This window comes from Numenius arquata, chromosome 10 (assembly GCF_964106895.1).
Source record: "Numenius arquata chromosome 10, bNumArq3.hap1.1, whole genome shotgun sequence".
NCBI classification, from domain to species: domain Eukaryota; kingdom Metazoa; phylum Chordata; class Aves; order Charadriiformes; family Scolopacidae; genus Numenius; species Numenius arquata.
In genome coordinates this window covers 48,994,712-49,018,728 of record NC_133585.1, presented here as the reverse complement: position 1 = coordinate 49,018,728, position 24,017 = coordinate 48,994,712, and the positions used below count along the sequence as shown (strand labels likewise).

General features: G+C 41.4%; 1 protein-coding gene across 3 annotated transcripts in view; it reads left to right on the top strand.

Moving 5' to 3' along the window:
* Positions 1-8,564: 8,564 nt before the first annotated feature.
* The window catches only part of MTUS1 (microtubule associated scaffold protein 1), a 94,413-nt gene continuing 78,960 nt past the window's right edge, over positions 8,565-24,017 (top strand). The window contains exons 1-3 of one of the 3 annotated variants that reach the window (XM_074155325.1): positions 8,761-10,812; positions 11,381-11,383; positions 13,031-13,226. In XM_074155325.1, coding sequence (XP_074011426.1) covers positions 8,761-10,812; positions 11,381-11,383; positions 13,031-13,226 — 2,251 coding nt within the window. Of the gene's footprint in view, positions 10,813-11,380; positions 11,384-13,030; positions 13,227-24,017 lie in introns of all 3 variants that reach the window. The other 2 variants (XM_074155326.1, XM_074155327.1) reach the window with 2 other exon arrangements.

The window sequence follows — 24,017 nt, the reverse complement described above, 5'->3', positions numbered from 1 at the left end:
TCAGGGCTGGAGTGGAGCCCCTTCCCCAGAGCCGAGGGGGATCTGTGGGGAGCCAGGCGGCCGCCTCCGCGTCTGGATCCCTTCCAGATCACCCGGGGCGAGACCAGTAACCTTGCCCTGGCAGCCTTTCAAGCAACGTGTGCCCAGTTCCCCTTTCTCTCCAGTCCTTCACCCAGGAATTTCAGCCTGTCGGCAGCCGTGTCAAGCGGCACGGGGAGCTCGTGCTTTCCAGAGGGCACTGACTGCAGCCTGATGCCTGGCAGTGTTGCAGAAATCAAGCTATTTTCTCTGAACAGCTCCGCAAAACTGTGGCGGCATCGTTCTTGTCGTTTGCCCGTGGCAGAGGTGCAGCGCTGTGTTGAGCTTTGCAGGGCTAGTCCCTCTTGGATTCAGAGGCTTGTGTCTTCTGGGACCAAAAGCAAACAAACAAAAAACGTAAAAAGAATAAAGTATAAAAATAAACTCTTGTAGCGGGACTGATCTCACTGTGAGAAACAGTTTCCTTTGTAGGGAACATAACATTTTTTTGAATATAAAAACAATGTGTGGGGTTTGTTTTTTGCTTTTTTCTCTTCTTCTGAGACTGCAACATTTGGAGCGATGGTTATGAATTGCATGGTTGCCCCAGATGCTGGTTGTGCAAAGCTGCAGGTGAAATATTGGTGAAACTGTTAGAGTTGATAGAATTCAAACTACTTTTCAGCAGTACTTACTGAAAATCCTCAAGAACCACTGTACCTTTAGGACTTGTAATTATTGGGTTGAAGCAGTTTCTTATTTGGCTACCAAAATATTGTTTCCCGTAACCATTTTATTGCAGTTTTATTAGCTTTTGTTCACTATATATAATCAGTAGCCTTAAATATTTTTTTTAATAAAGTGCGGTAACAGCTGTCTAATTGGCAAGTACAGCATATTCAGAATTAAATTTTGCCATGTTGCTGTGCAAAAGTGCAGTCCGAACTCAGTGGTAGAATTTCCTGTAGAGTAAGTGGAAAGTGTTCTTGGCTGGCTGTAGTTTTTTCTGAACGAACGACCACTTCTGCATAGCAAGCATCTTTGAGTCCACAAAAACTGCAAGCTGATTAAACTTGTGGTTAATGTGAGAAATCCTAAGCATCTTGATTAATTCTTCAGTTTGTACTGCAAAAGGATATCATGGCAAAGGTGCTGCTTTTTCAGTCATTAGAGACCGGGTTGATCTGCTTCTTCAGAGAAATTAATCGGGTTATAGATTTGTTACACAGAATAATCCACTAGAGCTAAATAATACTGCTGTATTTGCTGTATCTTGCTTCACTACAGGTTATGTTGAGAGTACTCCAAGCCCTCTGCAAACTAGTTCATAGTTTGTGGCAGTGTTAAATATAGCCAGTTGCTGAACAGCTTCTCGGTTTTAGGTGAAGATCTGGAAGGACGTGCAACGCGCGGGAGCAGACAGGTCTCTCTGTGTCCCGTCGGCACAGCCACTGTACGGGCCAGAATGCTGATAGTGGCAGCGACACGTTGTGTGGCCCTCACGCTGGAGCTGGGGACACGGATGCTTTGTAAAATAGTTCAAGAACGTGAAAAGCTTCAAGTCGGCACATAACCTTAAGCAATCTCAGTGGATGCTGCCTAGCACGCTGTGGTATACTTGCTTGGCATTAAAACTTGATTGTAAAAGCAAGTATTTAATGTGGGAGTTATTTCAGTGGTAACGGCTGAAGCCATCTCTGCTCGGACTTGCCAAACAAATGACTAAGTTGTGGCTCATCGTTAGGAAACAAGAACTTTTTTGGGTTTTTTCCAGTGTTATGACTAGTATTTTAGCCACCACCTTTGCACAAGGCTACTTCTGCAGAGTATTTCTGCTGGTTTTGTACTTGCTGTTTCATGAAAGCCTTGGAAATGTGAGGATATTCTTGAAGAGCACAAACCTTGTTTGCTCAACTTTACAGTTTCACTTAACTTGCTGTATGTGAGTGTCTGGGTAGACCTAGCATGAATTCACAAAGCACTTTTGTTCTTGGTAATCTATTACCACCTTTCTTCCTACACAGATAATATTTCAATCTCGGAGGGAAAATTCCTGTGAATAATCCTGGCTTGCTGTTTCGTAACTTGAAGATATCAAAATGTATAAATGTACCCTTTAAGTGGTAGCAGTGGAGAAAATCAGTTTAGCTGAATTCCAGGAAACAGAAAGTGAGCAGTATTTGTAACCCCTATCTGGTCAAAGGACTTGAACACTGATTAGGATTGTTGAACATAGGGCACTGACAGTCTCAGTCTTGTTTGTGCTTAGCTACTCAATCAGGCCTTTCAAAAAGAAGGGCTTGAACCTTGATCTTCCAAGGAAGTGCTGTAATAAATGTACTATTGTTATTGTTTCGGTTTTTTTTTTTTTTTTCAAGTTCCAGCTCCCTACCTTCATCGTGACCTGAAAGTTTATCCTTCCTTGTGCAAGAACATAGGCTTCTGCTAAACAATTTAGTTGTGATAAAATAGCAAAAAAACCCCAAACCAAACCCCAAAGCATCTTTCTGAAAAGTTGATGCCTAATTGAACCAAGAAGCAATGACTTCATGTCATTCTTGCAAGTTCCTAAAGAGTAACAGTGAATATTGATCTTACGGAAAACCATATACAGCCTTTGTTAATGATGGCAATGGATAAATGAACGATAACTGAGTGTATAACTGCCCACGTGTGCAGTTGTGTACTGCGCTGTACTTTGAAAACCCCGTGAGTAGTCTGTGCCACTCTCCGCTGTCTTAATGAAGCGATGAATGAGAACCTGATTAAGTCATCAGAGAGCGCTGGAATATCAAACAAGAGGCTTGTCGGTATTCTCACTTACGTGTTCAAATAGGAGGCTTTGGTTTTGTTTGGTCATGAACTTAATCTCAAATAATAAAGTACACTTGCTTGCTTACGCCCTCGGAATAGCTAGTGTTTGTCACCGGCTTGTGTGTGCTTATCTCCGTTACTCCCCTCGGTTTCATCTTGCCGGTTGCTGTAAAACAGAGTGTGGGGGAAAGCCACGTGGATTTGCGGAACTTCCTGGTCTAGGGCATTGCACTTCCAAATCCCCAAAATACAAGATGTCCTTTCTAGAAACTGTTTCCAAGTATCTTGGTTATCTAAGTGAAAGATGGATTTTAGGAAAACTCGCTGGACCAGTCTTTCTTCTCTGAATACAGAGTTCTCCCGGAACTTAACCTTACAATAAAAATCAAAAGTTGGCAATTATTAAAGGAAGAAAAAGTGTATTATCAACACACTAGATAAATCTGGTGGAATGTCTGAGTGTATTATGTGCTTCCAAACAATAGTCTGAACTTGAAGATAGAGGCAGCAACCTACCATCCTTAAAGACAGGCCAAGGATGGACAGAGGTTATGAACAATTAAATAGACAAGGCCCCTTCATCTTAGGAAGGCAATGACTATGGGCAAGGAAAAGAAAGGTCCGAAAGCAGGTGAAGCTTTCCCTTGAACCAGGGCTCTGAGGACTGACTCGCTGGAGGCCGTGAGTTTGGGGAAAGCGCTAGCTTTGCTGTCTCCGTTAGACACCCGTTTAGTCACTGGTAGGAGGAAGCTTCTAGGATAGATGGACCTGTTCGCATGAGCAGTCTGGTGGTACTGTGTCATGGTTTGAATGTCTTACGGGAAGTCAGCACCTCTCACACAACTTCAGGATGTCTCATTTCTGCAGCTGTATGCTCAACTGCCTTTCCACTTCTGCCGTACCCTAGTGCCAAGATTCAACTGCTTAATATCCATGCTCCCTGCTTACTACCCCTTGTATGTTATGCTGATGCTTCAGTCGTGAAGCGAGGTGGCAGATCATAGAATCATAGAATGGTTCAGGTTGGAAGGGACCTTAAAGATCATCGAGTTCCAACCCCCCTGCCATGGGCAGGGACACCTCCACTAGAGCAGGTTGCTCAAAGCCCCATCCAGCCTGGCCTTAAACACTTCCAGGGATGGGGCATCCACAACTTCCCTAAATAGCCAAGTAGAAAGGAAAACCTGATGGTTCGTGCCTGTGAAAGTGATGCTGCTCCTTCAGTCAAACGTGCCGGTGTGATTGCTTACAAACCCAACTTTATTTCTGCTTACCATAGCAACTGACTCACATTGATTCTAATTTTTAAAATGGCTTTGAGTAAAGCATGTGAGTGTCCCTTAGCTACCCTGTGGGGATGGGTAATTTATCATCATCCCTGCTGGCACTGTGAAGGTGTTGTGTTTACGCTGTGTGTTCTTAAGCAATTAGCATATGAGCCCTTCCTGTAATTCTCTTGTAGGAATATGTTGTGCTTGTAATGTTGTAAATGTTTGGGTGAAATTGTCGTAGGAGCTTAACTCATCCTCTCTTCTAATAGTTTGAATTAGCTTGGCAACAGCCTAGTTCACATCAGGATGTGACATTACTGGGGCTACACAGGGAGCTCTGAAATTGCCATTCTGCACAAACGCACATTACCTGAAATTGTATGTTTTACCAGTGCTTTCTGGTGGAACACGTGTGAGCAACACTGGATGGAGCATGTTGGGAGGGATGCCTGGTCGCTGCAGACTCCCTCCTGCATGCTCCCATCTCTGCCTTCAGGTGTATGTGCTGAAAAAGCCAGACTGGCGTGGTTGTGTTGTGTTCCAGAACACGGTCAGGTAAACTGGTTGTAGTGGCATGTGAAATGCTTTACGTGGTTTCTGACTTCAGTGACTGTGGTAATCGTGACTATAATATGTTTTTTTGCTGAAATATAGATGCTGATGGTGCGTTTTGAGTGGTATCAAAGCACGTTCTGTTGATGAGAGCACTTCCAGGCTGCCTGCGCGTCTGGGCACACCCTCTCCTTTTGGGACTGATCCCCCCCATCCTGCTTCATACAGGCTGTACAAACATAGCTGGTGGGTGAAAGAACCCAGTTCCAGGTGGAGTACCAGGGGAAGTGTAAATTGCTCCTGTCTTTGCTGTGACACTAACACAAACTGACTTGCATTCTTGTAGTAACTTGTGAACTTGTAGCTTGAATTCTCTATTGCAATTGTTACGGTTTTGATTCTCGTTTACCCAGCACTGACGAAGTCACTGTCCCTCTGCCCTGTTACAGCACAGGTAGGTTTGTAGAGGTGACAAGACCTTGCTCAGAGCCCAGTTCTGCCTGTTGTAGTGTGTTTCTCCTGGATCTGGGGCTTCCAGCAGCTGATCTCTTCTCCTTTCAGGAGAATCTGCTTGCCAAGCTCCTTTCCCTTTTTTTTTTTTTTATCCAAAGTGATGCTTCTATTACCCAAAGCTCTTATATCTGTTGAGAAAGGGGAAAGCCGAGAACTCGGATAACTAAGACGTTTTTTGCAACACGTAAGCACTTGAAATATGCACCTGAAATTTGGCAAAATGGGCTTTACTGAAGGCACAAACCAGCTGAACTCTCTTGCCCAGCATTGTTGCGTGATGTGGAGACCAGGCATGCATAATCCTTCTTGATGTAAGACAAACTCAAAGCGAGTTTATCAGTAGTATTTAGTTTAGAGAACTCCTCAAGTCATTAGTTGCCGGGAACAGTATATTTTTGGGAAGGAATGTTCTTGGGAAGGGCAACTGTTGTGTCTGTGCGTCTGTTACTGACCACTGCTATGGAGGAGATGCTGGCCGAGGCTAATTTTTCATTGAGCCTCCTATGGCAGATCTCAAATCTAAAGAATTTGTCATCACCAGGAAGCTTGATGAACATATTAGTACCTGCAGAGTTACAGAATGTCAGTTTTTTGAGGACTAACGTTCATCAAGGTTACAGATTTCTATAGACTGTAGTTAATCCTTAAAAATGCTTCACTTCTTATGCAAGACATTTCTGGGACTCTAAATGTGGATATGAAGCTGTATTTGAAGCTGGTTTAGTTGCTTATGGAAGTATTGATTATTAAAGTGAAAATGCTTTAAAAATAGTTGGATCAGTGGTTTGTTTCTGTATATTCTCTGGTTGTGTGAAAGTCAGAGCACTGAGTGAGCCGACTTCTATATGTACGGGTACACATTCATATATGCAACTTTAATGTACTTCCTCGTTTCTCTACTCAGTCTCAAATCTACTTTTATTTTTCTTTGAGCTTCTTCAGCATCAATTGGATCAAGGTTTACTTAACTGCCTGTGTTGTTTCAAATTTTGGCATTATTTGCTATACAATACTGTAAGCACACATGTCATTCTTTAAATTCTTGGGATCTCAGTCTTGCTTAGTCTTGGCACATTGGAGTTCCCTGTTTTCTGCAGTGAGAAAGCTCTCGAAAGAGGCAAGGTTGCTGGTTGGATCTGAGCTAACGCTGAATCAATCAAAATGAAATCTTAACTTCTTGTTGCATGACTAGGTGAGCGAGCTGTGTTATGGGCTAGCCTCCAGACAAGTAGAAACTAGTTTTGATGTGCCAAAACAACAGTGAAAGCAAAGTGTGCGATTACTTTTCAGCAGTTGATTCTGTGACTGACTTAAATCACTGGAAAATTATTCAGGACAGGTTCTTGTCCTGCCTTCAGGGACAGCTTTTTTGGAAGAACTCTTGAATCTGCCTTAGGTTTGCTAACGGAGGATGGAAATGAGGGTAATAAAATTGTTCATGCGTCTGTAGGGATTGAGTAATACTGGGTAGACAAAGGATCTAGACCAGTCTTAAGGAATCAGGAGATTGTAAGCTACTCAAAGCTTATGAATTCATCTTGAGGGAGAACGGGGGAACAGAGGAGGGTGCTGTCTGATCTAGGTAGCTTCTTGTTTCCATGTTCCATGGTCGTTTCACCCTCAGACTGAGACAGATGTTTAAAGTCCCGTGTAAGGACAAGGCTGTGGACCAGAAGCCACTCTGTGTCGGGTCCATAGTGACCACACAAATTCCTGCAGTTCTAGAACAGTCTTAATTTGAGTGTTGTTTCTGTACTCAAAACTGTTTACGGGCCCTGCAGCCTGTCTGGAAAGATGTATACTTTTCATTGGAATGAAAAAGTATTTATTTTGAATGTAGTTATTCAAGCTGTGTTTTCAGCTGAAGAAAATAAGGTTTGAGGAAAAATGTCAGCTTTTTGAATGATGCATTCTTGCATTTACTAATTAATCTTTCACTTCTTAATGTGCTGGCTTTATACTTGCCAAAGTATTTGTTGATAAGGGTTTGTTTTCTTTCCCCTGCTGTGGTTTCCAAAATGATTTATATGGTTTCTGTGAGGATTTAAATTTCTGTGTCAGAGAACAAATCAAGAGTTGTCCCTGTTGTTACAGCAGACTTGTTTCCCGAAGCAGTCACTGATTCCTGTACAAAACTATGATCGGGGAGTTATTCTTCAAGGTGCCTAATCGACATTGAGATAGCAGAAATCTCCCATTATTGTTATGTTTTCTTATCTTGTTGCCTCCTTCACCTGTCTCGTATTGCAACCACTATTTTCACCTTAGTTGAGATGGTTGATAGTGCAGATCAAATATTCTCTCTTTTTCTGTTAGCTCTGGATTTTTAGTCTGTGTAGGGACTCCGCTACTCATGGTGGTTAATTCACAGTCAAATCATTTCAGACTTCAATACAGTTCTCATATTAATATGCATTATTCTGTCCATCCTATGTACTCAACCCCGATATCCGTGTTCTGCTGCTTTCTTCCCAGCATATGTCAAATGTCATTTGAGAAGCTCTTTGCTATGTGCATCAAGGGATGAGCACTGAAGTTTTTCTTCACTGGGATTCTTAGTGTCACTGCTGTATTGCTGCTCCGGTGTCTGTTGGAGACCTGAGCTTACACAGTAGCATTTCATCGCTGTTACGATTTAGATCTCTTGATTTCCTGTTTTCGTGCAAACTTGTACATAAGAGCATACGCGTGACCAGACACAGTCAGGCTGAAGGTCCAAGTAGTGCTGTGTCCCATCTCCAGCAGTAATCAGGGCTAAATGCTGAGTGAAGAGTGTAAGAATGGGATGAGTGTGTAGTGATTATTTTTTTATTATTATTTTTTTTTTTCCCTAGGGTTCTCCTAGCTGCTTGCAGCTTGTGACTGAGAGCTTCTTGAGTCAGTTTGGTATGCAGTTTTGGACTGGTTTTTCTTAGGTGGCTCTTACTCACTTGCCTTTGAGCCTGTGTAAGCTTCTGGCAGTAAGACACTTCATGGCTTGACTACATGCTGTGTGAGGAACCATGCCCTTTTGTTGGGTACCTGCTTTTGGAAGAGGGATAAATGATGGTTCGTTCTGTCATGTAATCCCTCAGATATGTTTTTCCTGTTGAGGAGCCAAATGTTTTGGGTTGTTCTTTTGCTTGTGTGGAAGCTCAGAAAGCCAAGTCTCTGAGAATGCAACCCTAAAGATACACTGGATTGCAGCTGACCAAAGGGTTCGAAAGTCGCCTGGCAGTCAGGGCAGTGGAAATGGCTTGTGAAGGTAAAGATGCACGGATGGCATCATTGCAAAAACCTAATTTCCTTGAGGCGGTTGGTCAAAATGGCTGCACTTAATTCAAAGAATAATAGTTTAAGAATGGTTACTGTCTAAAAATCCTTGTTTGGCTGACTGTTTCTAATTTCTTTTTAATTCCAGAACTTTTGAATCCTCTTGGGAAACATGAAAACAAAGAACTACTTTTTAAATATCTTTCAGGACAGTTGACACGTTCCAGGGAAAAGCTGGTTTTTTTTTGTTTTTTTTTTTTTTCTGCAAAGTTCAGAGTCTGCATTCTCTGTGATTTTAAATAAATATAAAATGAAAATTGCTTAAAATTTAGCCTTCAAAATGAATGTTGAGAAGTCAGATGACAAAGCAAAGAATGGCTTGAAGTCTTCCTTGCTTATAAGGGATGAAAATGGAAATAACTGCGCATGTGACAGGGCTACGCCTTCCTCAGAGAACTGTGCCACCAAGATATGTGGTAATTCAACTGACCAAAGTATAGTGACCGAGCACGAAGATGATACTGTTTTTGAAAATAAGAGTGACTTTAGAAGTGTTCTTTTAAAACAGCAATGTATGGAAGCACTTCATCTGCAGAAGACACCTGGTACATGCAACTGCGCAGGAGCTCCACTGGGAGATGGAGATGCTGCATGCAAGTCTTCTGTGACCGAAGAGAATTGTGCATATCCTTTGAACTGTGACTTGAAAGAAGCAACAAACTTACAGAAAGGTAACGTTTTTACAGCAAAAATGCAAAATCAGAGTATGGAACAATCGGTGCCTTACAGCCAGGCTGACTCTCAGTATGTATTACCTCTTCCCGCTTCAGAGCAGAACGCGCAGTCCCTGATAAAGGACAGGGCACGATGCCATCTGAGCACATTGGATGTTACTTACGTTATCAGTGAAACTCTGGGAACTGATCAAAATGCTGACACGCCTCTGAGGGAAACTCTAATCTCTTCTGAAGTATGTCTGAGAGAGAAATTTGATAGAACCAGCTCAGAAGGAGCACCTCATTTCTCCTCTACAGTAGTGGCTTCAGAAAGCCCAGATGCCTGTTCCGAACTTGAAGTATATTGTCCTGCCTCTGCAGGTGTCGAACACTATCTAAAAAACACTAACGAGACTGATAAAGAATCACACGAAACAGAAGCACAGTGTGTAAAACTAGCTGCTGAATTCATAGATCCTTGTAGGCGAGATGCATTATCTCCATGCATTAGTGTTAACAAAGATGACCAAGTGAAATCCTTGCAGGATACCACTGACCATCGTGACACTGGGAATTCCAATGCTGAAACGTGCGTGGATAGTCCTGTAAATAATGCTTGGCTTCTCCCAGTAGATAAAATAGATGGAGAACAAGTATCGGAGAAAACCAGTGAACCCTTAACCAAAGACCAGAGCGCCTCTGGAGGTGCTGCTCGTCAGGATATGCACAACGCCACTTTCATGGCTTGCAGCCTACAAAAAAAGAGGACTGCTCTGCCTGACCTCAAGTGTGAAGCAACTTTTGTGGTCTTCAGTCCTATGGCTGACAAAAGCGATTCTGCTCTATGTACTTCAACCCCTAAAGAACGTTCGAGAAATACAACTTTTTCTGTTTCAACTTTGGCAGAACTTGGAGACAATTCTCCTAACCTAAGACCAAACAAGGCGTTTGTAGAAGGACATAATAGAAGGCCTTTGCTTAAAGCTAGTTCGGGTCAAACTGCAGGAAAACCAGTGGGCAGGTCTCCTGTTGTGTCAACAATAACCAAAGCAAAGAAATCGGAGATTGTTAGTTTTCCCAAACCTAATTTCAAAAACGTTAAGCCAAAGGTTGTGTCTAGGCCTGTGCTACAGTCAAGGGACAGCACGGGATTAAAACAGTATCCTCAGTCCCCCCGACTATCGGCTGCCTCCTCACCTTCACTGGTTGCTTCCCCGAGGCAGTTGTCCCCCTCTGTAAAAGTGCTGAAAAAGAAAATAGATTTAGCTAAAGATACTAAAGCGGAATTGCCTGCGAATAAAGCCCATAAGCTACATCTTAACAAACACCTCTTTGCTAGCCAAGTTGTACATGCCACAACACATCCCAGAAACGCTTCCCACAAGGCTTCAAAGACACCTGCGCTCAAGCAGAATCCGGAAGACGTTGGCAAAGCGAGCTCTACCCCTTCGGCATGCTCTTCAGTCCCTGCTGCCCTTCCTACGTGCGCGGAGACTTCGACAGTGATGCTGAACGACAAAACGGAAAGTTCAAGCTCTTTAACGCAGCCCTGTGCTCAAAACATCTACCCCAACGGAGATGAGAAAGAGGAAAGCAGCAACGCGGGAATTCTTCTGGAAGCGGCTGCGTTGAAAGAGGTGGCAGAGGAGACGTCTGACCTGCACTCGGTTCCTTTGGTAAGCTTTTTTTTCTTTACATGGCCTAATCACACGTTTTGTACATTTGGAAGAAGGGAATTCTGCATCGCACAGGGCTGAATGGGAACAGTGGAATGGGCTTGGGGTCTGCAAATGGAACTGTGATGTTGATTTCTGAAGTGTTGATTTCTCCCCCTAATAAAGGGAGCAAAGAAATACTGTTTTACAAACTGGTTGCATTTGCCCTCATTCAGCGTCTTCAGCCTTCATCTTATTCCAGGGTATAAAATTTATTTTTGGTAAAGTCTTTTTAAGATAATGCAGTTGGTAAGGCTTCTAATAAAAGCAAACAAGCCTTAACTTAGTCAAACTGCTAAAATTGCTTAGCATAACTTGGTGAGGTTTTTCTAATTATAGCTTTTAATATGTGCTTTTATCAAGATATTTCTAGCTGTGCTGTAACTTTAAATAGATAATAGAGATAAATTGCTGTTTTCAGGTTTTTTTTTCTTTCAGAAAAGAACGCTTTAGAACTAATTTACACTTTTAAAATTTACTTGCAGAAAAATTTTAACAATAATATTGTCACGCAAAACCAGAAGACCAGCAAGTCGGTCAAGCGCTTTATTTTTAACATCTCAATTTAACTGTCTGCTTTGAATATTTTGGGAGTTCGTTTATTTGAAGTAGGACTTATTAGAATAGCGAAGAGTAGCCAGGAAATATTTCTCATGCAGAGGGCATATACCTGGTTTTGGGCTGTCAGCCAGCTGGAAGGTGCAAACTTCCTGGCCGGGAGGGATGCGTGCGCTGGTTGGTTGGGAAATGTTTTTTGGACGAGTCGGCTGCCTGTCAGGAGAAACGTGCTGCTTTCAAACGCTCTGAAGGAAGGTTTAAAAGAACAGGAACGGTGGGAAAGAAGGAGAAGAGCTTCGGGGTTGGGTCGACCAAGATTTGAGGTAAGGATGTAGGGTTGGAGACCTGATGCTCTGTGGAGTCCCTCCTGCTGCTCGCTGGTGGGTTCAACAGCTTGTGTGGAATTGGTGAAATGGGGGCAGCAGCTGTTATCAGTAAAACTGGTGTTGTCCGAATTTTTGTCAGGTTTTCCTGATTTGCTAGAAAAACGTTAGTAAAGCTCAGTATATGGAGGAAGCTACTTCAGGTAAAATAGAAGCAGCTGTCCATTTTTTGAAACATTACAGAATAAATAAATATATTTATTTATTATAATAAATATTTTAACTTGAAAACCTATATTAACATGAAAGCAAGGGTGGTCTGTCTTAATTCTAAGTTCTTTCAGAGTTTGGATTCTGCTTCGCTTTTGATGCTGAGGGTTGGCGAGAAGGCTTTTAATTCACTCTGTCACCAAGATGGAAACCTTTGTGATATTAATTGTTCTGCTGGTACCTGGGTAATCTGTAGAGCAATTTCCATAAAACGTGCAGTAGACCAATCAGCTGGACTAAACTTAATAAGTGATCTGCTGAAAAGTACGGATTAACTTCTGAAAATGAAGATGAGGGTTGGAGTCAAAAGTGGAATATGACCAAATTGCTGCATATTAGCTTGAGTCACAAGAACACACAGCTCTTCATATGCTTTTCTATGAGTTTACCTTTATAGCCTTAACTCTAAAGCATGAGAGGTTGTAGATTAGCGTCTCTCTAAACCGGAGCAAGAACTCTTCATGAAAGATAGATGAATGCTACATATAAACCAGTTATTTAAGACCTCTGCTGGGGTCAGCTCCTGAATTTGTTTTATCTATGGCACCTGAATGTGCAAAACTTTAACCCATTTCTATGTAGTAACGTAAGACCTAGACCAGGAAACATATTGGAAGGGTTGGTAGAGAATTCATCTTGAGATTAGGCGCAGTCATGTAATTGAACAGCTTAATTAGAGTTTGGGGAGGAAGAGGAAGAAACTCTGATGTTAAAATGATCCCTGTAACCTCTTCAGTGTGTTCGTCATTCCTATTAGTTTGAAGCTAATCACTGGTATTGTGTTGCTGAGGGCCATTCAGAAGATGATTCTTGAGGTTCTGAACTGGAGATGGGGACTATGTGGCAGCCAACAGCTAAGCATGTCCCCTGCGTGGTCAGGGGACCACTGACCACACTGACCCTGTGTGGTCAGTATTTCATTACAGATCCTGGGTTTCTCACAGTGATGGTGTGGGGTTTTTGTGGTGGTGGGTTGTTTCTTTTTTTTTTTTGTGTTGGATATTTTTTATTTTTTTTTTTTAAAACAGATGCCTTCTGTGAAAGATGGGACGACACAAGGGAAGAACATACTGAAGAAAGACCCGGTCACACTACAAGGTGTATCAACTCCCAAGGTTAAAATGGTGCCATCTGTGGTGTCCTTGAAGAAAGGATGTGAAAATAAAACTATCAGCACAATTAAAGCACCTTCTCACAAAGGAGCTCTTCTGTCATCAAGCTCTGGTAAGAGAATTTTTCACTGGAATGCTACCACTGAACTAGTTTCTTAATTTTAAGATATAATATTTAATGTACTTTCTGACAGAACTTTTAGAATGGTACAGAGCTGTATTTTTGGTACCAAATATGATTCTATCTAAACAGCAAATTGCTAATACAGGAGGGAGGAAACAAAAGGGCAAGTCATGCCCCATGGTTGTAAAATCTTATCTCATAAGGAATGTGTTCAGGAGGGTATGGTGCTATTGGAAGAAACAATATGTAAATATTATTTATAGTTTGATTATATAACAGTACTTTGCGGAATTACAACTGAAATTACTCGAAGGATGTACAAGTGAAGAGGAGAAAATACAGAGCCTGGGTACAAAGCATTTACAATAAAGCAACTGTATGCTGTCCCAGTGGGAATGGGCCCTTATTTCAGGACATAGCATATTTTCTTCAACCTAATTTTGGTACAGCCCTATAGTTTCCAGAAAGGGGATAACATAATTGAAGGAGAGACTACTGCTTGAGCTGCTAATTAAGATCAGAGTGATTAATATTGGGGGGGAGGAGGCACAGGGATCTCAAAACTGGTCTGTAGGCTGCTGTTCAAATCTGGTGACTGGAAACTACATTCTGTAATTGTACTGTAGAAATTAAGAAATGTTCTTGTAGGTTATATGCTTTTTTTTTTTAACCAAGTGTGGCAATATAGCTAATTGCAAAGGTAGCCTGGCTATAAATGACTACACTACAATACACTGTAATTTGGAAAGTGTGCACACCCAGCTATACCCAGTAAAACCTGTTTTGTTTTTTTTTTTTTAACCCACTCGATCTAAGATTATAAAACAGTCCAAAATACTCCTCCTAATTATATACGGGTGGTGAAGCGTGATAAAATCTGCATCTGTAGCCCTTCATGGGATGAGTCCCTCAAAGTGGATATAGGCTATTCTCTGACTTGATCCCTACTAATGTGAGGGACTTGCTCAGTGGACGAGGTACCTACCTGTAAGCCACCAATTTCTTGGAAGACTCATTGCCTCTCTAAATACCAATTTAGAGCTTTCCTATCTGTAATTATGGTCTTAGAAGATCTGAGATGCATAGAGATATAGATGTATATTTGTCCCTTAGGTTATTAATCCAGAGTAGATTTATGACACCATCACTAGAAATAAATATAAGCATTTATTAGTAAGTCCTAGTTATAGGACTAACTTCTTCCCTTCAAAAAAAAAAATCAGATGCACTTTCAGAAGCAGAAGTCATTTGCTTTTGAAAATAAAAGCCTTTACTCTTCAAGTTTCTTTAGCTGAAGCTGTCACTCCTTAACTTGTTGAAATTACAGTAGTCAGTAGAACACCTTTCCAATTTTTCCTATTGGAAAAAGACTGCTTAACGTAAAAGTATGAAGGAGCACCTCAGTGTTTCAAAGTTGTGCTGCGCTCTGATGGAGCGGAACTATCATGTTGCCCATGAGAAGAATTTATTTTCATGCCCTTTCCCCAGGCCCCCTGCCTATGCCTACTGTTCCCAGCACATCATTGTGCTGTAGCACAGGAATTCTGTGCTACAGAATTGTGTAGGTTGGAAGGGACCTTTAAGATCATTGAGCCCAGCCATCAACCGAAGGCTGCCAAAACCACCACTGAACCATCTTACATCTTCTCCTTCATTTTGTTTATGCAGTGTTTTGGTGCTACGAAGTAGGATTTGATGCATTAAACTATATCAGGTTAATTATCCCATCCCTTGCCGAGGGAGTTCTTAAATATGATTCCTTGCTCCCAGGTAAACACAGTACTGATGCGAATCGGAGGATGGGAGTGCATGGTGGGAGAAGCAAGGGTGGGGAAAGGTAGGAGTTACTTGGTGTTGCTACCAAAGCCCTGCTGTGTTATGTGACCACACTTTTCAAGTAAAACCCCGTCCACTGCTGCTTACCCTATCTGTTTTTGAAGTTTTCTGAAGTAAAACTCTGTGTACGCTTACTGTGGCCACGTGGCAGCTTCTAAAGCAAACCCCAGTTACCTGTTTTAGCTAAAAGCTCCCTGTAGGGAATAACTATATCTTTCAGTTAAGTCATTTGAACACTTTGGTATTAAACTTGTGCCTTGATATAATTCCAGCAGCGCAGATAAGTAACTCAGTAGCTGTACAGTTGGTTGCTGTCAGGATTTTTCCAGACTACAGACGAGCTAAATCCAGGATGGAAAGGACTTCTGGAGGTCACCTAGTCCATCCCCCCTTTGCCTGTAATTGGGTCAGCACTGAATTCGGACTAGGTTGTTCAGGCATTTGTCAAGCCAAGTCTTAAAAATGTCCAAATCCTAACGACCTTGTTGCTTCCTCAAATACTAACATAAATGCAGCTAATTCTTAATCAGTTCCTGGTTGTATTTGGGTCGTTGCGCAGGAAGACAAATCAGTGTAGTGAGTCCATTAAATGGAGAAGTGGTGGTATTAGCTCTATATCGTCTCTCGCATGTGTATGTTGAGGGAGAGAAGCAGTCCTTCTGTCCAAAATGTATTAGTATATGTATTATTCCCAGAATAATCCAGAGTTTGCGAGCAGTGAATTGTATCATGCACTGTCGTCTCGAGTGGGAAGCAGGAAACTCCCCAACAACCAAGAAAAAAAAAAAATGCCCTATATAAAACACCGATTATAAGATCCTTGCAACTTGGCAGGAGTTGAGATTTTGGGTTGGTTTTTTTTCACTTGTAAACTGTAAATTTTCAGTGGTAGTATACTAACCCAACGGGAAGCGTATCTTCTAAGGAAATTCCCTGATCCTCTCCCAATAGAAGACAGCAAAAGGGGAGGAAAACTCCTGTCTCAAGTATTACATTTTTGTGAGGTTATTTGTAGAGCACATTAAACTAGAAGTAACTTTTTCGTTTATTTCAAAATGGCTACTGTCTGCTGTTCCTAGTATTGGTGTATCTTGGCTGGAACTCGGAGTTTTTGCTGAATTAGAAATTGGTTCTTTAAAAGGTGAGCCCAACTTGATTCAGTGTACCGAAGTGGTTTGTAAAATGGCAAAGCCCCATTTCTGCAGCAAATTGAGAAATCAGGTCACAGTTGCAAGCTAGATGCCTCAAAATTATTTCTGTAACTATTTGTCTCCATTCCTCTGTAAAATAGAATGAGCTGCAATGCCAGACTCATTCTCAAACAAAAATCTTAATTCTCTACAGCTAATTTTTCCATGGTGGTGTGCGCAGGTTTCTGTAGTACCGGATGGTAGGCAGTCTGCCTTTTGCTAGGTTGGATTGCTATTAGTGAAAACGCTTATTAGAATTCAAGGCTCGGAATGAAGCGTTTGAGTTACCCGGTTGTTAGTGGAAGGCGTGTGTAAATTTTGTAATCTGGACTTTGAACCAGTCCAGAAATGAAAGCAACTGTTGTTTTCGTTGCCAGCAAATGCGCACAACCTTCTAATTGGGTGTACATAACCACTGTGGAGGGGTAATAGCCTGATAATGGTTGAGGTATTATGGTTTGGGAAGAGTCGTGTCTTTCTCCCTCTCTCAGCATTGGAGAAGCCAAGGAGAATTTGGCGGTCCCGTGGAACATCACTCCTAGTTCTTCTTCTGTCAGCCTACCCCAGCAACCGCATGCTACCACCCATGCAGTTGGATGGAAGCACTGTGACAGTTTGAGCCGCAGGAAATTGCTTGATTTGTGTTTGAACAGTGTAAAATAGGGATACAAATGGTTTACTTTCAGTCTAAAAATTTAAATGCCTGCCACTACTGGGTTTGTGGGTTTTTTTTTTTAGTGCTGACTACAGCCTACCTATAAGTATGTAAATGAATGGAGCTTTAGCTGCAAGTTAAGATTTCTTATAAGCTAATACTTCATCTACACTTCTGCCTTAAAATAGTACCATTGCTTTAAATTATTCCCCACTGTATGAAGCTTCACATTGTTGTTGATGTCTTAGCTATGAGAGCTCCGTCAAGCCTTATGCGTAATTGAAACTATTTGGGGATATGAAAATAACAAAAATATTATTCCTCCACTTACTCTTAAAGACTTCCAGAAATTACTGTAAACCACATAAATCATCTTTGTAACCAAAATGTCTCTAGCCTTCTGACAGTTATTTCTAACTTTTTAGGTACCATTTTGTCTCTGATCTAAATCACTGATAACCAAGTAAAGCCCTGTGCTTTACTTATCTTTCCCATGAGTCTAGTCCAGTGGTACTCCCTCTTCCGCTTGCTAGCATTTTCATAGCATTTAACTACAGAGGTGAAAGCTTGGGTACAGGGAAACTCAACGGTCTGAATTCTGTGTTTCCTTGAAGAAGGTTTTGGACAAGTGAGACCTTTTCCTTATGAAAAGTTGATCACTCTGAAGGACTTTCCCGGTGGTGTGTGACTAACTGAAGCATGGGAAAAATAATGCCCCATATGCTGTGGGAAATATTTTTAAGTTGTATTAGACCACAAAAGGTTTAGTGAGACTTTGAAACACTGATCTGCTTGTTAGTTCATCATTGCTAAATTCCTCCTGTTGCATTTTGGCTTGATCTTACACTTAACTTTGGAAGCTTCTCTAAACTATACATTTAAAACCAGGCTGTAATAGATTAACATTGTGTTCATTATTGAGTGTTGTTGCTATTTATTGCACAAAGAAAGGCTTTTCAGATGGAAAATTGAAACCAAATGGTTTCAATGGATTTTCATACAGCTGGAGATGTATACAAACTTGGTAATTCAGGATTTTTTTGGTAGAGCCTTTTACAACACTAGTGAAGCACAACCAAACCAATTTAGTGTTAGTAAGTGTTCCCAAAATCTCGAATCTATGTTCTGACACTGCAGGAGCTAAACCAAACATGGTTACTGCAAATCACTTCTCAGCTTGTATCATTCCTGCCATCTACCATCTGACTCTTTAAAGTTGGATTGACCTGCTGCCAAGAGGAAACAAAATATTTTAAAAGGCAAAGGTAACTTCCAGGTTTTCTGGCCTGAAACTGTCAGGAAATGCTGGACTGGAGAGTTGCTTGTAAGGGTTTCCATATACTTTCTCATGAACAAATCTGAAATACATGGAAATCTATGAATAAGGCTTAAAATTTAGTTTCAACCACTCTTTTTATGCTCTTTAGTTTTTTCTTTTGCAGAGCAGCCAGCTTTTTCATGGATCCTGAAAGCGGGTTCCTTATATAATAACGTTGGATAAGTTACTGTTTGTCCTTAAAATATTTGTCCCTGAGTACAGATTACTGGGTCCCCTTTTCCCTTTCTTTAATACACATGTAGTGCTTCATTACAGTAATTAAATATTGTGTTAAAAGTGAACTTAAAACTCTCATATTCACCTTCAGAGGTGTTGGAAGGAGGAAACCCATACGTGGGTCTGCGTGGAGCATAAGGTATGTGTGTAGTATGACATAAAGCTTGTCTGTCATCCCTCTTTAGTCATCTTCTACCCAGAAAGCTCCACTGGATAATGGCTGTTTCTCATAACTAGTTCTCTCTTAATTTGCAGTATAAAGCAAGGAATGATGTACCTAATGTATCTGAAAGGACTTTTGTCCAGCTGATGGTGAGAGCTCAGGAAGCAGCGTTAGTTGTGAGGGCTTAGGAAGAACCTCGCAGGTCATCCCTTCTGCCTCTTGAAACTTCCAGTTGCTTAAGTTGGACTTCTGTAGTAACGTTTCCGCTCCACTTTGCCCTTGCTTCCTGGCCATCCTCAGCAGGAATGGCTTGCTGGAAGCTGCCCGGAGCAGCACGTAGATCCTCGTGCCAAGCATTGACCTCAAAGCCTCTGCCCCAGGTGTTGGTCATTCAGGTACAGAGCGGTCAATTCACATTTTTGAAGTCAGAAAGGAGCCATAAAATGATGCAATCTGAATTCAGCGTAATCGATTCGGTTTTAGCTTTGGCTACGTAACGCTAACAGAAAAACTTGCTTAAACTATTTTCTTCTGTTACACTTCATTAACAAGGAGCTCTCACCATGGGATATATACTACTTGTGTTTTGCAAGCTGTCCATAGGGTTCAGCGTGAAAACACCCATTTGGAATAAATTATTTCCTGTTTAGTTTTATAAGTCAAATGGACTGTGAGAAACCAGTAAAAGCAGAAGGCTTTTGTTTGTGAGGTAATGAGATCTGTTACAATGAAAGATTTCAAAGCACACTGATTTATCTCTGCTTTGGTAGCCTTAGGTGTAGCCTTACTAGATTTTTGGGGTAGTAGAAGAAGCAGGGGGATGGCAAGGAAGATGAATTTAAATTATCTTTATTCCAAAGTTTATGGTATTTCCAGTATTCTGTTGACTTCCAGTTTCCAGAAGGGAGCATTTCATCCTGTCAGCTTTGTTTCTGGTGCCATCAGTGACCATAATGAAGGAATTAAGTTTTCATGTATGTCCCCAGACCGTTTAGAGGTGACTTGTGAGTAGCCACATCAGGGTTTCAATGTGTTATACCTGTAGCAAGAAACGAGATCTTACTTGCAGAAGCTGATACTAAGAGCCCACCTATCAATGCTGTCAGAAACGTGGATGAATGCATAAGAACGTTCTCCTATAGGAGTGAGGTGTGCACCGGTTCCCTGCAGGGGAATTTCTCAGTACCTAGTCATTTACTTGCAAGGACATGCTGGTGTGTCTTCAGTAACTCTTCACCTGTACTGGTTAGTTCTGAATTCTCCCGGCATGGAGGTAAAGGAGGAGAGAAATAGTAATCTTCTTCATGAAGAGAATTGTTTTTACCTTAACAGTGAGGTTCCTTCTTCATGCAAGGAATGCACAAACTCCTGCAACAGAAAACTTAAAATATTTATAGATAACGTGGGTGTAAAAGCTACAACTATCATTGTCCCATCCCTGGAGGGGTTCAAGGCCAGGCTGGATGGGGCTTTGAGCAACCTGCTCTAGTGGGAGGCGTCCCTGCCCATGGCAGGGGGGTTGGAACTGGATGATCTTTAAGGTCTCTTCCAACTCTAACCTTTCTATGATTCTATGAAAAAAATCCCAGTGCATAACATGAAGTGTGTGGTATGAAGAGCTGGACAATAATGAAAAGCATATTTGGACATGGTTGGTGGTTTTCTCTTGCCTCAGCTTTCCTTGTCATACATTGATTTGACTTTTCCTTTCGCCCAATACTCCGAACCCAACAGAACTTTCCAATAGCTGGGTCAAAGCTAGTGGTTGGGGTTTGTTTAATTCAGGATGCAAACAGCTCACAATAGTCTCCTGGCAATGCTGGAGTGGACAAGCTTAGCCACTACTGTGTAACTGCCCTGGGACGCTGGGATAGAACTACCTGCCATCCAGAGACTGGCTCTGCCTGGGGTCATAGGAGATCACAGGGTGACTGCATGGACGTAGTCTCTCCTGGGGCTGCTCTAGTTCAGCCTATAAAAGGGAAAAACTAAATTTGAGTGAATCCAGCAGGCAGCATGATGGCAAATAGTACTGGAGGAGGGAAAGTAGGTGTGAGTTTGAATTGGAGGCTGGAGAGGAGAAGGGCTATTTCTAGGTGCTGGAGGGATCGGGCAAGGAGTTGAGCCTGAGGGGGAAGACTGAGAAGGGAGGAGTTTCTCTGATCGTGGAAGGGTTAACTGGGAGGAAGTCTGCCAAATTCCATAACTGGGCCAAATAGGAAGGGGAAAAAAGTGAAATTTAACAGCAGAGGTACATGAATGTTATTCTCTCCCTCTAATTGAAAACACTCCAATTACTATTCCGACAGTGGGAGCGTTTGGAGAATGAAAAGGGTTGGTTTGGTGGTTGGTAACAGCTAATACAATGCTCTGTAGCACTGGAGATCAATTTTCCAGTTTTAGTCTGAGAATATTGAGCTGCAAGAGGAGGACGCTCAAATACCTACCCACATGGCTGCTGGCAACCCGGTTATGTTTTTGGCAGTAACTGGCTGTTGGTTCCTTGGTACCTGTGCCAAAGAGGAGCAGTTTCCTAAGGATTGTAGGTGAATGGGAATAATACTGTGGAACTCCGCATCATGCGGGGAGTTGGGGCTTGCCTTAACTGTTGCCTAAACTGTTCTCCGATCAGCTGTTATCCCCTAAACAAATAAATTGTGTAAATATTTCAAGACCCAGTGGTAATGTAACATTCCCTGTCTTTGTCCATGTTCATGCTTAGCAGCATTGTTATATTAGCAATATAGCGTGTCCTGCTTTTTCTTGATAAATTTGGTAGTAATTTGAGACTTTAAAAGGGAGAGATAACTAGAAAGAGATTATCTGTAGATCTTAAGTAGAATTATGAAATGTGCTGTAACCACTCTTTGTCCCTTGAAGGAACACACGTGTGTGTGTATATATATATATATCATAATAAAGTATAGCTAATATTGCTGAATGGCTAATCAGGCAACCTGGGGAGCTTGCAGCCATCAGAAACCTGTTACTATTGCTACTGCTTTACAGTGCTCTTAATAGCAACCATAAACACAAGTATGCTAAGATCAGTCTGCTGGAAACAATACCAAAGTCCAGTTTGTTTTTCCATACTTCACTTGTTCCTTTCAATAGCTGCCAAAAAAGAGCATGTTTTCTTGAAGGTTTACTCCCCTTGCTTTAGAAAGACCTTGTAGTGTAGGCTTAGACTGGGTTTTTTCATCATACATAAAATTACTTTTTTTAAAAGCTAAGAAGTTTAGCAGTTCTAAAAGAGAGCCTTCTGGATTTTTAAACTTGCAGGAAAAATGAGAAAAGCATAAGGCAAAAATCCAGAATTCAACATATTCAAGAGATAAGGCAATGAAAGGTCAAACCGACTGTTGCTGTTAGCTTTAGGGTTAAACAAAACCAGCAACAACAAAAACATCCTTCCAAAGACTTCTTTTGCCCTTAGTCTGCCCTAAGTTTCTCTTTGGGAAAGGCTTCCAACCATTCATTTCCAGGTGTTGTACAGCTGGGTGAATGCCCCTTTGCTCTGTGCTCAGTTCTAGATGTGAAATGTGTCGATCCGGTTTGAAACGGTGGACTTTGAATCTCAGATCTGGTGAATACGTATTCAGCTTTACAGTCTGCCTGGTGTCAACCAAGTCCCAAGTTCACCACTGCTAACGTATGTTTATTCTCTCAATTTGAATTTTTGAGGCTCCGGAGCTATTTAAAGGAAGACTTAATTTATTCCTAACAAAAAACACTATGAGAGATTCATACAAGAGGATGATTATTTGTGTAAGGATATGAAATCTGACTTCAGAGCTTCTTGAAAAATGAGGTTTCTTCCTTGCTTATTTCCATTCCAATACAAGAGATACTTTAACATACTTGAAGTAACGTCGTTGTTGCATAGAGACTTTTTTCTAAAGAATTGCCAAGTCATTACTTCACTGTAGAGGAATGTGATATTTCTAGTATTCCACTTCAGTGACTAGATTAAATAACTGATGAAAGCTGGTTACTTTGACGCTATTGCTTGTTGTCTTTATAATAATGGTTCACTAAATATCCTGCTTTCGTGTTTATTTCCAGTACTGCTATTTATATACCATATCTTCCTGCTTCTGTCTTCCAAACCTTTGCATTTAATACTGTGCTACTCCTTTCTTAGGGAATGGTAGTTATAAAAATACTTTATAAAACCATGGTTGTTAGTTGAAGTAACACCTAGAGTAGTTGCTTCATGATCTTGTGTCATGGCTTAAAAGAAATTCTCCCTTGAGCTGGGCTTTTGAAAAAAAAAAAAAAAGCTTTTAAGTGCTTGAGTAATTATTTTAATGGGAGCCTTATAGGAAAGCACCGAGCAGTGAAAGAACTAAGGAAAGAGCAAAAGTCATTTGTTTGCTGTGCTTCTGAACCTGGACATCCTAGAGCTTGCTCTCTGCCCTGAGTGGGTTTGAGTTCACAGCTGGTTTTGGGCACTGCTGGAAATCATCTATAGGGAACCCACTGTACGAGAAGAGACCCAGCTTTTTCACACGCTCACCTTGATCCCTCTTAAGGGAAAATCACTGCGAAGAAAACAGGATTTCGTTCCTGTACCTCTTGAACTGGATGAACGAGTCCAGCACAGCAGCACCCAAGAGTGCTGCCCTCATCTTTAAACAATAAAATGCAGCTGATAAGCGGCGTTTGTTCCTCTGGCTGCCTGTTGAAATATAAACCTTTAACTTAGTCATACAAACTTCACATGCAGTGTTTGCACAGCAGCCCCTTTTTGTTTATTTGTTTGTTTTGGGGGGCGTGGATTGGTTTGGTTTTTGCACCTTGTCTTGCTGAGAGGCTGTTTAGAAAAGGAGTTTTTGACTAGTCTGGATTAATTACTGTTCTGGTATGTTGATCTATTAATGAAACGAGCTTTTAGAAAACAACGTGGAAGGTTTTAGAAAGCTGTCAGGCTTGTTGTATGAAGTTTAGATGTCATAGAATTTTTTTTTTCTTTTTTTTTCCCAAACACACAAACAATTTCAAATATATGGTCTGGAGTGCTTTGTTTTAGAAGTGTTTTCAGTAAGTGTGAGCTTGTGGTTTATGGTGTTTCTCATAGCACAACGAAGGCTGTGGATGCTCTTTAGCGAGTTAGAGATATCCGAGTGTCCATTGCAGTAACTTGCCAATTATTCTAAAATATGACTGATAATTTTTGTCTTGGAGATTTAATACCAGCCTATAGTAGAGCCATAGACAGAATCACAGTTCTGCGCCTCTGAAGAGAGATCTGTCATCAAAGTGATATCAAACATATTCCGTGACCCGTATTTTCTAGTATCCTAATGTGTGTTTAATATATGTTGCATGTAGGGTTTCTCTCTTGTTACTGAGTTGATCTGAACTGAGGGAAATAGCT